At 36.3% G+C, this 15,102-nt stretch overlaps 1 protein-coding gene across 1 annotated transcript; it reads left to right on the forward strand.

Annotated features, from left to right (window-relative positions):
- Nucleotides 1–1,331: 1,331 nt before the first annotated feature.
- On the forward strand, nt 1,332–3,067 carry nkx2.4a (NK2 homeobox 4a). Its single transcript, XM_082142193.1, has 2 exons — nt 1,332–1,789; nt 2,340–3,067. Exons 1-2 carry the CDS (start codon nt 1,417–1,419, stop codon nt 2,975–2,977), a joined length of 1,011 nt encoding a protein of 336 aa, XP_081998319.1. The 5' UTR covers nt 1,332–1,416; the 3' UTR covers nt 2,978–3,067.
- The last annotated feature ends 12,035 nt before the right edge of the window (nt 3,068–15,102 follow it).

The raw sequence follows: 15,102 nt of genomic DNA on the forward strand, positions 1-15,102 counted from the left end.
CTTCGACCTGGTTGGTCTCAGAATTTACCCAAAATTAAACATACCTACAAGTAAACACTTAAATATGATTTGCTGAACGTTTAGTAGTCAGAAGAGAATGCTGAATGTTAGTGTTTGTTTTGCGTGGAAAGTTTACAATGTAAATGTGCAATGTTACTAATCCCCGAAAGTAGCTATTAACGAAATGGCTCCTTACATGTACAGTATGTAACAAATGTGTGAGACCAGCATCCACCCACGTGGTCAGATTATTAGACAGAGGTGTGTTCAATATGACTGATGGATACAGGCTTGTTTCTAAACTTGTAACATTAAAACATCATAAGCGTACAAGCTTTGGTTATCTTTCGCACTTAAATGGAGAGCCTTATTTTTACATTTAAATGAATTTATAGTATAAATGCCAAAATTAGGTCAGGCAGAACATGTGAACTTTAATTGCAATATTATAGACCTGCTCAGGGTCATTTGACCCGGTTTGTTATTGACTGAGAAGGAATTATATCGATTTGAATTAACAAGGTAAAATGAACCTATGGTATTTATACTGTGATTATAACGGCTTGATGCAGGAACAATAATACCGGACACAGTTTGTTGTATAAATCGAACAACTTAAAGATTTTAATTATTACAATTAGACATCATTCATAAGCTTAAATATGTATTATTAAGACACGTTTCCATTAATGTAAAGTTATAGTTTTATATAGGTAATACAAACTGGCGTTTGTTTAAAAACTATGATGTACTTTTTCTAATGTGGATTTTAAGAGGACATATTTTTACTATGATCTAATTTGGGAGAGACCCTCACCGCTGGCACAAAATGATGCTTAAGACGTATAAATTAGGTCATAGACTGGAGGGGGTCTTCATTGTGCCACTCTGACAGAGCGCACTGCGCTTATGACTCTCGGAGGGCTCTCAAAGTTGGAAAAAGTATGGAATTCCCTATTGACGCAGATTAACAGTGCCTAAAAAAAGAAGAAAAAGAAAAGACTTCAGACAAACATCGGCTCAATTCAATACGAATACGCTTTTTAGGGACGATAGACTCGTGTATTGTACGACAGAAAATGGAGAAATATGACCATTGAAAATGTTCAGTCGGCACGATGATAAATGTAATGTGAAACTAACAACATTTTTTTCTCAATTATCTTGCTGAGATGTCAATGACTATTGTTTGCTGGTCTAGGGAGTCGCTCCGCCCCTCATGTTTGTCGTAAATCTGGCGCCTGGCTACAATAAACCTGAGATAAGAGTGGCCAGGGCTCGCCTCCTTCTCCAAGGCGATCAATCGGATCTCAGGCATACTACAAGCACTCTCTTACGTCGACGTCCACGAGAACAGAGCTGATACAACAACACGGCTGAGCTCCACCACCAAAAAATCTATCTGCTTTCTGAACCATGTCGCTGAGCCCAAAGCACACGACACCTTTTTCAGTGACAGATATTTTGAGCCCAATTGAGGAGACTTACAAGAAGTTTAGTGGCATGGAGAGCACTGGAAACCTCACATCTCCATTGGGAGCGTACCGGCAACCTCAGGTGTCCCAGACTGGCATGCAGCAACACTCTATGGGCCACAACGCCACCACTATGGCGACCACCTACCATATGCCACACTCCGTTTCCCAGTTCTCGCATAGTGCAATGGGGGGCTACTGCAATGGCAGCATTGCCAACATGGGGGACCTACCCTCTTACCAAGAGACTATGAGAAACAGCGCAGCAGCAACAGGGTGGTACGGCGCCAATCCCGACCCTAGATACTCAACAAGTAAGTTATGATGCATTATTTTGAGATTGGTTTTGTGTACTTATTTACTGAGTTTCCGGCGAGTTTGCCTTATTTTTTCGCATCAGTAAAATTGCCTGCAAAGTACGTATTATATATAGGCTATTGTCGCCCCTCGCTGCTATTGATACTGCTAATTTGTAGATTCTTGCCGATGTTAATTATAATTTACTATATTTCTATTCACTCATTTTTGCACACTGTAAAAAAAAAAATATATGTATATATATATATATATATATATATATATATATATATATAATCAATAAGTTATGACAACATATGTTTTTACGTTTTTTTTATGAGTTATACAGGATTAAACTAATTTTAAAGTCAGTGAAATTTAATTTAAGTTGAAATGACTTACATATCCAAGTTCATTGTACTTAAAAATGTAACGCAGCAACTTTTCAATGCTGCATTTTTTTAAGACACACATTATTAATAATTTAGCCCAACACTGCTACTAATTGAATGGACGTACATCTGTATGCATATTTTGAAGTTTCTAGATTCATGGGACCTTCCACAGGTATGAACATGGCAGGAATGGGCACGCTAGGCATGGCCGACACCACCAAATCCATCCCACCTCTGCACGCAGCTCCAAGGAGGAAACGACGGGTGCTCTTCTCTCAAGCACAAGTCTACGAGCTGGAAAGGAGATTTAAGCAACAGAAATACCTTTCAGCGCCCGAGAGGGAACACCTGGCTAGTATGATACATCTAACCCCGACGCAGGTCAAGATCTGGTTTCAGAATCATCGCTACAAGATGAAACGACAGGCCAAGGACAAAGCAGCACAGCAGCTTCAACAGGAGGGCAACCTGTGTCAACAGCAGCAGTCGCCGAGGAGAGTGGCTGTCCCTGTCCTAGTGAAGGATGGCAAGCCTTGCCAGAACGGCTCCAACACACCGACGCCAAACCAACAGCAAATGCAGCAGCAGCAAAACGGTTCCGGGGTCGTGCTTCCTACCTCGAGTAATTCTATGAACCAACACCAAACCCAGCAGGTCAACGCAATGGTTCAGGCCCAAGACCTGGAGGAAATGTCTCCCAGTCCCCCGTCACTTCACTCGCAGATGAACAACATGGGACAGATAGACACTTCTGTAGATTACACGAATAACATGGTCACGTCAAATCTGCTTTATGGCAGAACGTGGTAAGACCGACCAAGTTTTCTTTTCGTCTTTTTCCACGAACTTTAGCGTCCTCTGAATTCAGAACTGAGGCGCGTGAGGCCGAAAGCAGAGCGAGCATCCGCGTGAAGATTTAAAGCGGGTGATCGGATCAAAGGAGCACGTTTTGGGGGAAAATTTACCACATTTTTTTTTCTTTTCTTTTTTTTTCTAAAAACTGACTTGTGGTCACAATTTTCTACAATGACCCTTCTACTCAGTATGGACAAAATTACAATTTCTAGTCTCACGCTGTATGTTTTTGGACTTTTGTTGTTCTAGTAGAAGGTTGTCTGTTGCTAAACTAAATTGCTGCTCCACATCAATGGCAATGCCAGGACACGGGAAGCAATGTTTCATATTTCAGGTATGAACTTATAGCAAGAACTGGAAAAGTTCCCAGATCTTAATAAATGCCTGAACGTGCAACTGAAGCCACTATTGTAAAAAAAAAACAACAACAACAACAACTAATGTATTCATTTAGAGAAATGAAAAGTAGGGACTGTATATTTGGCTAACACTTAAGTTTCTTTTTACCTGTAATATAAATGTTTGAGTCTTTTCGTTGGTCATTTATTCTATTCTTTTTTTCTTTTTCTTTTTGGTAAATTAAAACAAAGACACAAAGACGATGGCTGCTGTATATGTTTCAAACCAATTGAACGTTAACAATAAATCAATTAAACTGCACGCCATTGTTTGGAAATCAATGTGTGTAGAGTATAATCTCTGTGAAGAGCGTTTTCATTAAATTAGTATTTGAAAATAATAAAAAAAATTCATAAATAAAAAGTCTATGGTAGGAATCGTTTCACTGATTTTGAGGGGAAGAACCCTATGCAATATTTAAATAGGCTACAAACAAATTCAAAGTCTACTCTTTACTATTAAATTTGCGTCCATAGATAATTATTTGCTTGAATTTATTTCAGTTGCCTCTCCTAATTTAGGTTTATCTGAAACCTACCTGACGCAAAAAGTAATAATAATGATGATTGATAATTAAGCCAATAATAGCTAACAACGAAGCAACGTACACAGAATACCCTGTGCCATATCCATTTCAAAATTTAGGTTCAATTATTTTATATTACGCAGAAGAGAGAAACGATATTTTTGGTCATCTGTTGATTTATTTTATTTAACGTGTATGAAATTTGAGTGGCTTGTCTGCATCACATGTATATGTTCTATTTAAAACACGAAAATAAAACTGCATATACATGAGTGTAGAATTCTATATTATCCATGTTGTTGTATACTATTTCAATGTACTTATTAATGAAAGGGCAAGAGTTTAGTTTAGAAAAAAGAAAAGAAAAGAAAAAATAGTTTAGTTTAATTTTGTAATAAGCTCAAATTTTCAATAGTTTTGTTCTTTCCTATATCCGAATTCCCTTTTTTAAACAGTCAATACCGCGGAGTTCAATCATATTACAGATTGACCGTAAAAGTTAATGCAAATATAAGCTGAATTTGTTAAACATGATTTACAATTATGTATTCATAAAAAAACAAAAAACAAAGTGAGTATATGAGCGATATAAGTGAGTAAAGCAGATGTTATTTATATCTAGCCTAATTAGAATGCGAGTTTAATACTGACTCACATGCATAGTCTAAAATGAATCATACCTGCAATACATGAAATGATCCAACTAGCCTCAGAAATAGTTTTCGTTGGTCTTGACAATGATCAGGGCACGTCACATAAAATAACAAATCAAATAAGAATAAATTAAAATAGGAAACTGGTGATTCTTAAATATAAATTTGTCCCCCCAGAAAGTGCTATAAGTGTTCCAAAGTTATGTAAAGTGATTCAATGACAAAAACGGAAATTCGAAACGAAACTTTCTTTTACGTTTTTATTTTACTATTTAATATTCTTTTTTATGGAGTCAGTTCGTAATGCTAATGAAACATTTCAAAAAGCATTTCAAAGGAAGACAAAGCAATGCTAGTGGAAATTAATCACACTGAAATTAAACAGATTTCATGAAATGTGAACGATGTCCTGTTCAATTGGGTTTCTGTTGTTCAGATGGTGCAAGAGAGAATAGAACACTTTTCAACAGTTAAGACAACGTTATAGCAATCTCCATCAATCCAAATTCAGGTCCTGTTTTTCACAAGTACATAAACACCTTCCACATGGATACTGGTCTGGAATGAGGGAAAAATAAAGATATTTGGTGCAAAATATTTGGTGACTCTTTATAAAATGGCTATGACCTGACATTAGCCAAAGTGTTTCAAAACCTGATTTGATTAAAACACAATTTTACTTGGCATTTGGAAGATCGAGTGCATCTGCAAACTGCATCCAAATAATATGGTGTTAGAGTCGGGATTTACATGATAGACTAGATGGTCCAACCTCATCTCTGCCAGTGTCTAATGCTGAGAAGTGAGGAGTCTTCAAGCTCTCTATGCTGTTGGACTCACTATAACATCAGACAGAGCATTTGGTTTCAATATTTTGATCAATATAAAACAGAATTTCGTGTACACGTTAGAAGGTTTCAACAAACAATTCATTGTAGTGATGATAAAGATATATATAAAATGCAAAAACATTTGTAAACTTGACTACTTTGACATTATATAGGCCTACTAACAACAGAAAAAACAAAACAAATATGCTGAACAAATGCATCAGTTAATTTAGATATGGGGTAGTTTTCGTTGTAGATAACAATTGCAACAAAAAAAAAAAAAGTGCAAGCTATGCTGAATATCTTTCTTTTGTTATAACATAGCTAGCAAAAGCTTTTTGAAAGTTGGAAAATATACTTTTCAATATCTATTCAGAGCCTGGAAAACACAACAGAGATTCAAAGAGATTTTAGTATTGCTTTTCTCAATCCTGCCATAGATTTGTTGGAGCTCCATTCTTCCCCACTAATTGCAGGATCTTAACAATTTCTTACCACTGAGTAATTTGAATCCAGCCCGAGGACCTTGTCTGTATTTTCCCTGGCCATTATTCTACTTAATATGTCAGAACGTCTGATCGCAGAGAAACCTTTTCAAGTTCTATTGATGTGTCTTTCAATTGACCATGGTGACCTAGCAACCTGGACAGCACTAATTGGCATAGGCAGTCTGACGTCAGTATTACAGTTTATGTGGGAACACATATGTCCTGGAACAGTTTACAAAAGTATATAAACAAATATTTTATTCAATTTATTTTTAATGTAAAGACATATGGTTCCATTACATTGTACACTCTTCCTCTCTCTCTCTCTCTCTCTCTCTCTCTCTCTCTCTCTCTCTCTGTGTATATATATATATATATATATATATATATATATATATATATATATATATATAAACCGACATAAAGCTACATACTAATCAACCTTTGTAAATGAATGGTTTTTAAACATGCATATATTCATATTTTCTAAATCTTAATTTACTAAAAACATCCTATTTTTTTATGAAGCAGTGAAGCACAATGCCATACTTCAGAAATTGTATTTGAATGTGCGTGACGCCCTACCCCCACTTGACACACACACACACACACACACACACATACACACACACACACACACACACACACACACACACACACACACACACACACACACACACACACACACACACACACACACACACACACACACACACGTCTCTGTTGCATGTTTCCAAACAAAAGTAGACACTTATGTGGAGCTTTGTGAATAGTTTACTTCATTACATGGAAAAGATAATGGAATAAACCTCTATGCATTTGATTTTCTCAGTAAATTTTTTTATTCAAAAGCCTGTTTGTTGCAGTCAAGGTGGTGAAATGCATTCTTTGGATAAAGGCAGTACACTTTCCTCTCAGAGAGAGCTAAACCTCACTTCACTGTATCATTGTTAGTCAGGAGAGGAGGGATTTTTTCTGCTGTCAACCTATTATGTACAATAGTACAGGGTTGTTAAGTCTTGGTAGGGTGAGTTGAGGCATTGTGTTTTCATGCAAGTATAAGAAACCATTAGCTTTTTAGTATCAAAGCAGACTGTGTCCTAGAAAATGAAAACTGTCCTAATATGAGCCATTTCAAACTGGAGGAAAATAGTGGGCAAATAGACATGCTCCAACACAATGAAAAATATTTCAAGGAGGTCAAGGGACTCGGAAAGCAATTCTCTCTCTAATGGGTTTCCATAGAATTAAGCAAATGACAGCAAATTTTGCCATTGTCTTTGTATAGACATATAGAATTTATATGTATGTACATACAGCAAGAAAATTGTACCATTCTCTGTCCTGAAATGTTTAAATCCATTGCTTGCAATGAATAACATTCCACCAACATTGTGCAGGCAATTCGCCCCTCTAAATTCTGTTTCATTTCACTACGTGAGAGAGGGAAAGCAAATTAGAAAGAGAGAGTGAGGGAGAGAGAAAGTTGTATCCCTTATTATCAAACCATGTCACATTCCCTCCAATGCCTGTCTGTGCAGCTCTGGCCGGTCAGTAATCCCTCTTCCAAGTTCCCTATGCATCTTATTCAGGCTGCTTATAAGTTGTTAAAGAAACTGTTTTCAATCAGCACTAATAACTACTGACCTGGAGTGACACAGAGCCACAATAGCCCACCGAAGCCTGTGCAGTCCAACCAAAGAAGGTGATTAGTACTTCAAGAGGTCTAAAGCAAGAATCAATGGCTGGTCTGTCTCTCGCTGCCAGTCTCAGCACCGCTGTCATTATGGCTGTATGCCATTAGTTATGCCTCATTAATTTCAGCAAACACCACTCCAGAGAAATTTGTTTACCTTTAGACATCTAATATATGTGATATTATAGACCTTATTGGAATTGGATGGTTTCAAGATCTTGGCAGAGGACCCAAACTGGGCAGCAGGAAGGTAAAGAAGACCACGGGGGTGTTTGTGTGAATGTGAAGGATAAAGGAAGCAAAACATCATTTGTTGTCTCCTGAGTGATTTTTAAATGTTTTTATTTTATTTTATTTTTTTATATGTCTGTTAGCCCAACATTAATGTAACAATGGCCTTGTAAAGTTTTTGGTAACACTTTAGCTTAGGGTCCAATTCTCAATATCAGCTGCTTATTAATAGTTAGTAAGCTGGTTGTTAAGTTTAGGTATTGGGAAGGATTAGAATATGGCCATGAAGAATAAGGCTTTAATATGTGCTTTATAAGTGCTAATAAATAGCCAATATCCTAGTAATATGCATGCTAATCAGCAACTAGTTCAGGGGTGGCCATCGTCGGTCCTGCAGAGTCTTGCTCCAACCCTGATAAAATCTCACTTGTCTGTATCTTTCTAGTAACCCTTAAGAACTTGATTACCTTGTTCAGGGGTGTTTGATTTGGGTTGGAGCAAAACTCTGCAGGACTGTGACTCTCCAGGACCGACGTTGGCCTCCCCTGAACTAGTTGCTTATTAGCATGGATATTACTAGGATATCGGCTGTTTATTAGCACTTATATCTGCATGGCCATATTCTAATCCTTCCCCATACCTAAACTTAACAACTAGCTTACTATCTATTAAGAAGCAGTAATTAGGAGTTTATTGAGGCAAACGTTGTCCCTAATATTGAGAATTGGACCCTAAACTAAAGTGTGACCGAATTATTATTTTGTTTAAAGTGTGATGACGTTTAAATAATGATAATATTCCTAGTAAGTTTTTAATGACTCAATGAATGCATTGTGAATTCTTACTATACCTGAAATCCAGTCTGTTCAAGCAGTGTATCGCCCTATATCAGTTTTTAATGTATATGCTAAACCATTAATGAAATGTTTTACCATTAATCCACATCTGATCTTTCTTTAGCATGAGCTCTGAATGAGACAATTGTGAAAATTTGTATGCCTTGATGAAAATGCTTCAGATGACAATGGGATTCTCAAGAGCCGAGAGTATCTGATTTGTATTCGGCTCCTAAAATTCAAATCAGGGTTGAATGGGCCACATTGTGAAGTGCTGAAGTATTCTAGGTCCCTGCAAGACTCTTACAATGCTACACTTTCTAACTAGCACACAGCTTCTTTCCAATCCACAGTTGCCAAGGCGATGGCCAGCTGCAAGACTGGGTCTTGTTTGTTTATAAGGGCAGGGGTGGATGGTGGTTCAAATGGAGGCAGGCAATAGCATGAATTGTTTGCGTGCAACCACTTCAGAAGTGTGAAAAGGAGGATTGGTGTTGCATATGTTTACGTCCTGCTCTATTATGTGTATAACTCTGCTGGATGGATGTAACCTGTAACATGTTCATGCTTATTCGTCTACCTGAGGACATATGCTCTAATGGCGAATTGATGGCTAATTTGTATGATTTTGTGATCTCATTGGTAATGATGGTTATGTTTAGGGGTAGACCTTCTTTCATACTTTTTTCTAACAATCCTTCATTTTTGTAGTGATCAAATTATATAAAAATGCATAACAAATCGCCACCTTGTAAAATATTTATGTTTTCTCTTGAGATAAGGGTTGGTATATGGCCTATAAAAACAGAGATCCAACATATGATGTATGTATCCATCCAATGAGAATAAATACCTCGGGATTGTCCTTGGGGAATGTTTTTGTCATTTGATTTTGTGATTTTTATAATGTGTGTTTTTATATTTATGTACATTGTTTGTTCTTTGGATGTATGCATGTTAAATTTCATTGCAACAAATTTTCCCCATGGGAATAATAAAAGTCAACAACTATCCATCCATCCATCCATCCATCCATCCATCCATCCATCCATCCTGTTTGCTTTGCTGGGCGAACATGCAAACTCCACCTAGAAAGGCCTTTTTGCACATCTGGACTCGAACTGGGACCTTTTTGTTGTGAGGCACTAATATGATTTTTTTTTTTTTAGAAATACATTGTAATTACAGTTAAACAGAAAATGACATCACATATTTTATAATGAGCATGTTTTGATAATATGTTTGTAGAGCATAAAGTTAAACATGGTTGGTGTAAACGTGGTATTCATCAAAAGGCTTTGAAATAGTCTTGTATTAAACATTTCATTAAAAAGCAGTTTGTTTAAAACAATTACCTGTAAATTTATATTTTGAAAACAGGACATGCAGGAGTTGTCAAGTGAGAAGTAAAACATAAAATTAAATTAGAGACTTTCATGCTTTTTTTTCAAGGTCTGAGTGTTTCATAAAAATATCAGTTATCACATTTTATGACATGGCAAGGTTAGTTCAGGAAGTCAAATGGAAGAACCCCAAGAAAGCTTTATGATTCTCATAATTTCACAATCCTACACTGTCTGAAAAACAGCAGCTTGTCACTGGGGTAGTACCCTTAACCCTGTAATGCCTGAAATAATAGTCAGAAAATGATCAACATTTTATATGTGTTTATATATATATATATATATATATATATATATATATATATATATATATAAGTTTGCATATGAGTTTTTTTATTAAGTAGATATAGTGAGAATATGGAGCTCACACTCAAGGAGGTAAAACACCTGTTTTATTAAGAGGCAAAAATATGGAATTTGGTGCAGATGCTGATATTTATATGGCCAGAAAGAAAGATGAAATTCTGATAGCTAATGTAAATCAATGAGATCATTATAACAGTAGTATAGCAGCCTACTTAAGTAAAATGCATATTATCATACATTAACTGCAATGCAATACAATGATGATTGAGAGATGAACAAATAAATGTTCCTTAGAAGCCTGATGATCATAATTGATACTCGCATTTTAACATGATCAAGTAAACCTAAGTTGCTTCAGTCCAGTAGGTGTTCATCTTGAAAAAATAACAATATCAAAGTTATTGTTATATTTACTTAATAAAAATCAGTAAAGATTTCACAAAGAAAAAAGAAAAAAGAAGGGGTGAAGGGGGACGTTTTTACAATTATCCTAAAAGGCATTTTACTTGCTAAAAAAATTAATTAATCAGACGACAGAAGGCATAGATTGTGTGCGACAGGTTTTCACCAAAATTTGAATCACCTTGATCTTATAAATTTGCCTATCAAATATGACACAGTAGGCTTTATAAGGTTAAAAGGACAGATGTCCTTTTGAGAGTACTGACCCAGTAACAAGATGTTGTACCCCTGAAAGTAAAACATTTATACAAAAAAATTATAATTTGAGTAATGAAAAACAAATTAAGATTTTTTCACCCCTTAAAAAATGTAAGTAGGTAATATAACATAATAAAGAACTACAAATATAATACATGACAGTGTCAGTTTACATTTACACAAGACAAGTATCTCCTAACCCATACGGGTGAGTCCATCACTCTGGGAACATGGCTAATTCATTTAAAGACACTGTTTATCTGTTTGCACAATGGCTTGTGTCCACTAATAAGCTTAATCAAGTTTAATTAAGTCTAACAAATTAAAAGACCACTGCTTGCTTCATTAAGTGGAGATGAACCTAAGAATGTTGGCACATTTGTTATTGTGTGAAATCCCCTCATACAAACAGAGCAAGACAGGCCTAATATGCTGCGTACACAAGGCCAAAGAGCAGCGCAGGACCACCCACTCTCTTTCCAATTATCATCTTGCGACAACCTGTCTACTCTTCACAATTCATCAATAGACGCACCACTCCAAAGAGGGCATTACAATTAGATGCCTGTTGTTCCCCTTAATAAATTTCTAGACTGTTGCTCGGAATCAATAGCTGGCCGTCCATGTTCCCCGGATGACAAACAGGATTACACCCCAAATCCCGCGTTCGGTCTCCTGCTCCTCCTCCTAAGTCACCCAGGACGTCAAACACTGAGAGCTGGCTAATCAGCAGAACACAGGATTGAGCTGCGGACCGAAAGAAATGAAGATTTCTCTTGACGGCTCCTGCAGTGCACTCACAGTGGCACGCTTTCAAACTCTTTCTGTCTATTTGTTGCCCTTTTTCCTAACTATTTGACAATTATATAAACAGATAGTGTGCGTCTGATCGTATGCAAATGTATCTGTGTGTCCTGCATCACTCTTCAGGGCCATTCCCTGCTGCGTTTATCTATAACCTGCATAATAATATGATGCACACGACCCATGTATATTATGCAAATAAAGCCAATTAGACCAGGAAGTGCATGAGACAAAGGTGCGCTACAGCTGGCTAGCCTCTTGGCCACGGCAGACGGTGGAGTGTTTGCTTGCCCTGATTTAAGCAGATGGTCACGGAGGTTAGGCTTGGACACATTCACCCTGCTTCACAGGGGGTACCGACACACTCAAAGAGAAAGTTAAAGAAGTTTTAGCTCAGCATTCACTTTTGCTGGTGGGGGTCAGTGATGATAGGGAAAACAAAGATTGGCATGCAACACAGGTTTCACAAATCCTCGGTCTAGCCGCACTTAATGGTTAATTAGCCGAGTTTGGGCAGTTCCCTAATCATTACACAGCACATTAAACCTGTCCTAATCAGGCCTAATCCTGAATGTGTGCTCCTGATCTTCCTCCTCGACTTCCACCAGAGATGGACGCTCTCTCGTAGTATTGATTAAGTGATAAGTGCCTGCTCAGATGTGTACATCCTAATAATTAGATTCTATATTGAGAATGGGACGTTTTTTTCCTGATCAATAGCTGCTTTGGGCATCATCAGGATTTCAATTTTCCATGGCCTTTTTCACCAGAAGCAATTTGAGATACTATGGAAGATCATTTCAGGTCTCATTTACATAATTTTTTTTTTAACATAGATGGGTTTGGATTTGCAAATAGACAGTAGGCTAATTGCGATGATCAGTTTTAAAATTTAATATTTTCTAACCGACCCAGGCTCACTGGAAATGCACGACTCTGGTGACATTTCTGCAAAACTGAAATTAACACTAGAGGCAGTAAAACACCAACAACTTTTGTTCTTTTTTCACTCAGATTTTGATTTACGATTCAGATGAACGATTAATAGACTTTTTTCTTGCTGAATACTATGTCATGACCAATGTTGGGTAAAGTTACTTTTTAAAGTAATGCATATTGATTTACTACCTAAAAAAAGTGATTGCGTTACTTAGTTACTTTTTATGAAAAGTAATGTGTTACATTACTGTTGCGTTCATTTTTCTCACCTGGGCTGGGCTTGCTTTTTTGTTTTTTAATAACAACAAAAAAACAAACATTTTTTTGACAAATGTAAAGGCCCTCTCACACCAAAAGTGAAATGAATGAGCCTCAGGCTGAAGGCAATGTAAATGTACGCCTGTACAGTAGAGGGCACTGTTCAAATAGACCTCTGTGCTGCCATTTTGGATTGAAGAAGAATGGAATTTTTAACAAATGTGATGTTTATGTATTTTTTTGCATAGTATGGTTGAATTGGATCATTGAAGGTCAGCAGCAAAGACATTGGTTAAAGGGATAGTTCACCCAAAAATAAAATTCTGTCATAAGTTACTCACCCTCAAGTTGTTCCAAACCTGTATGAGTTTCGTTTTTCTGTTGAACAAAAAAGAATATATTTTAAAGAATGTTGGAAATCAAACATTGACTTCCATAGAATTCCATATTCCATATTTTGATGACAGAATTTAAATTTTTGGGTGAACTATCCCTTTAATAAAGTGAGATTAAATACATGAAGTATGTTTGTGTAATTTCATATTTAATTGTTGCAGGTTTGTGTAATATTCTGAGTTTGCATTTCACTGTTTTTTAGAGTTGGGGTACTCGAACTCGATTTGTAATGAACTCGGACTTGTCGAGCACTCGGGTGAATTTGTACTCGGACTTGACTCGGAAAATCTTCCGATTACAGTCGAGTCCGGGCACTGGAGGACACAATATAGCCTAGTATTATTCAAAAACGAAACGAAACTACTACATTGTGTTGTTTCAGCGTTGAGTATTGTAGCAAATCACAGACATAAGCGCATGAACGCAGTGGCCAATCAGAGGCGTTTTAGAGTCACCATGCGGAGAATTCGCTCAAAATGTAGGTTCAGAATCAGCACGAGCTTTATCCTTTCGCAAATCCCCTCATAAACCACAAAGAGACGCGATGTAAATAAGAGATTCACTGTGCAGTGTGGACAACTTCAGTGTTTATGACGAAAGTTTTAGGGAGAGTGCAGAACGCGGTAAGTGATGGCTTGTGATGGCGCTATGGATCTAAATAACAGTTTTGTTTTTCATGCTTCTAGAGGACCAGTGGTTACGTTCACACTGTTTAAGTAGTGATAACTGCATTTAAATGTGGGAGTGAATCCGCTAAATTATGGTCATTATGCGAGTCCTGTGAGTCATGACATTGCAATGATTGACATAGTAACCATGGGCCATGGTAACATGAGAACGTGATAACATAGCAACATTTTTGCGTCTAATAATTTTATGATTTTTGTTACATTTACACTTTAGTCATACGTTTAGATATCTATATAGATACACACATACACACACTTTTTTTTAAAGTATATTAATATATATATATATATATATATATATATATATATATATATATATATATATATATATGTGTGTGTGTGTGTGTGTGTGTGTGTGTGTGTGTGTGTGTGTGTGTATACATATATATATATATATATATACACACATAAATATATACATACATATACATATTATATATTATATTTATATAGAAAAAAGCTGTATGTATATATATAATATATATATATATATATATATATATATATATATATATGCTTTGCATCACAGAAATAAATGATTTTTTAAAAGTATATTAAAATAGAAAACCATTATTTTAAATTGTAATACTTTCAAATAAATGCAGGCTTGATGCGCATAAGGGAGGGACTTATTTAAAAAAAAAAAAAAAGAGTAATGTGTGTGCAAATTGTTGACCAGTAGTACTGTACTATACTGTACTAAAAATATAAATATAATAAAGTCACCATTTCGCATGTTGTTGTCAGCCTACACTACACAACCTGTAGGGCCTGGGCTTCATTTAAAGGGATACTCCACTTTTTTTGGAAATAGGCTCATTTTACAATTCCCCCAGAGATAAACAGTTGAGTTTTACCGTTTTCAAATCCATTCAGCCGAACTCCGGGTCTGGCGGTACCACTTTTAGCATAGCTTAGCATAGATAATTGAATCGGACAAGACCATTAGCATTTCTCTCAAAAAAA

The sequence above is a fragment of the Leuciscus leuciscus genome, assembly GCF_965113295.1.
Source record: "Leuciscus leuciscus genome assembly, chromosome: 17".
Taxonomy (NCBI): Eukaryota; Metazoa; Chordata; class Actinopteri; order Cypriniformes; family Leuciscidae; genus Leuciscus; species Leuciscus leuciscus.

What these genes read in the sequence shown, in the direction of transcription:
- nkx2.4a (XM_082142193.1), top strand. Translation starts at nt 1,417, where the DNA reads ATGTCGCTGAGCCCAAAGCACACGACACCTTTTTCAGTGACAGATATT. An exon ending in CGACCCTAGATACTCAACAA is followed by an intron (nt 1,790 to 2,339) that starts GTAAGTTATGAT and finishes GACCTTCCACAG; the next exon opens with GTATGAACATGGCAGGAATG.